This window comes from Hylobates moloch, unplaced genomic scaffold (assembly GCF_009828535.3).
Source record: "Hylobates moloch isolate HMO894 unplaced genomic scaffold, HMol_V3 SCAFFOLD_5, whole genome shotgun sequence".
Classification (NCBI taxonomy): domain Eukaryota; kingdom Metazoa; phylum Chordata; class Mammalia; order Primates; family Hylobatidae; genus Hylobates; species Hylobates moloch.
Window position 1 is genome coordinate 88228207 of NW_026652280.1, and position 2123 is coordinate 88230329.

The 2123-nt window shown below is 57.0% G+C and overlaps 1 protein-coding gene across 1 annotated transcript; it reads left to right on the plus strand.

The window, feature by feature from the left end:
* The first annotated feature begins 263 nt into the window (after positions 1–263).
* Positions 264–1292, plus strand: MYEOV (myeloma overexpressed). The gene is given in 2 exon segments (XM_032153748.1): positions 264–396; positions 493–1292. Coding segments are annotated over 2 exon segments (897 nt in total). The 5' UTR covers positions 264–299.
* Positions 1293–2123: the final 831 nt, after the last annotated feature.

Consider the following 2123-nt stretch of genomic DNA (forward strand, 5'->3'; position numbering starts at 1 on the left):
AGGTGAAGACGTGAAGGGACCCTGGAAGCCATGGGGACCCAGGCACAGATCGGTGGCCTCTCGTCCTCCCCATGGTCAAGGAGGTCAGTGCCTTCCGGGGTGGGTTATGGAAGGTAGTATCTTCCTTCTCCTCAGAGTCCATTCAGGAGCAGGACAGTTCATCTCAGACCCTAAATCCAGCCACGTCATGCCACGCTTAACACGTCTAACAACCTCCCCTGGCACTTAGGACAATGTCTGGCTCCTTCCCTTGGCTCGTGGCCCTCAGGGTCTGCGTCACACACACCCCAGCTCTCTTGATGGGTCTCTGCACTCGCTGTTGCCTCTGCCTGGAAGTCTCTTTCCTGGTGTCATCGTCTCCGTGGTGCGTCCTTCCTGACCTTCCACCTCCACCAGGTGCTGACACTTCCCCGACCCTAGTAACCTCTTCTCTTGGATGGGTGAATGCCACCTGCTGATGTCTGATTTATTCATCCATTTTCTTGTCTGTAGTCTGTCCCCCTTGGGGACAGGACTGGTTGCTCATGTTCATCCGGCAGGCTGGACGCTTCGTGGAGGGCTCCAAAGCTGGCAGATCCCGGGGCCTCCTCTGTCTCTCCCAGGCCCTGTGTGTTGTGGTGAGAGGAGCATTTGTGTCTCTGTGGTTTGCTGCTGGAGCTGATGACCGGGAGAGAAACAAGGGAGACAAGGGTGTCCAGACAGGTGTGGGGCTCAGCCAGGAGGCAGAAGACGTGGACACGTCCTGGGCCAGGAGGGTCACAGATGCGCCACCAGGCACCCTGTGTGGCACTGGGAACAGGAATTCTGGGAGTCAGTCTTCAAGGGCGGTGGGCATTGCTCACCTGGGAGAAGCCTTTAGAGTGGGCGTTGAGCAGGCCATTAGCTCGTGCCTTGAGGAGGTGCATGGGCGGCATGTGCTCTCCACGGACATTATGTGGGTGCGCATGGATGTGGCTCTGTGCTCACCTCGGTGAGGACTTCTGGCCGGTGCCGGGGCACTCGGCGTGACCCTGGCAGAATCGAGCTGCCCTGACTGTGAAAGGGGAAGAAGAGCATGCCTGACCCCCCACCGGCACCCCACCCCTCACTGCTCCACCTGGGGCCTGCCTCTGGCGGTGGCTGGGTCCTGGCTGACTGTTGAGACTGTTGAGGCCCTGAGGGGGTGGGGCATGGGAGTTAGGAGGACTGGCCAGGTGGGGCCCACTATACACCCACCCCCAGTGTCAGGAGCTTCCACTCTCCTCCTCCACCTCCTCCTCCTCCTCCTCCTCATCATCATCCTCACTTGTTGAGGACGTCCTGTGTGCCAAGTGGTTTACATGCCCAGCCTCATTTAATCCTCAGAATGACTCCATGAGGTAGCTACTAAAACCTCCCACTTAACAGATGAGGAAACTGAGGCCCAGAGAAGCTCAACAAGTTGCCTAACTTCCAAGTTTCCTCTCCCAACTCTCCTACCCTCTCCTCTTCCTTCTCCTCTCTCCCATTCTTCCCTGCCTCTTCCCTAACTAGACAATTTTTTACTGAGCGTCTCCCAGGTGCAGGCATGAGCCAGGTGCTGGGAAGATCATGATGACCCAGCTTCTTCTGGTCCTTTCCTTAGCTGGTTAGAGGCTGGGAGGACACGCAAGTTCAGCTCCAGCCGACTGGGGCATTGGTGGTAGCCCCTGGAGAGATTGTGCAATGGGGCTACGAGGCTGAATCTGGCTCTAGGAAAGCGTGTTGCAATCCATGAGTGATGTCTGCCATGCGCACAGGCATGGAGAGTGAGGCACCTGTGCTGTCTTCTTGTAGACCCTAGACTGGTGGGGCCTCTGAAACATACCCAGACACTGTGCTGGGTGTGTTGTATGGCCCTCCCAACCCATTCAGTATTTTTCTCCCCATTTTCGAGGGAGAAATCGAAGGTGTCAGAATGTAAGATTCTCATTGGAGCCCAGGCTCCAGGGTCCCTGGTTTTCTGTGACATCATGCTGCAGGACCCTGTTTCTCTCTTTGCTTTGGCTGCTGGGGAGCTCAGAAGGGAGCTTTAGGCTTGCTCTGAGCCACCACATTAGCTCAGGGGTTTGGGCATTTTTGTCGCCGGCTCCTTTGGGCTCTGTCTCCTCCCTGCTGTGCTTCCC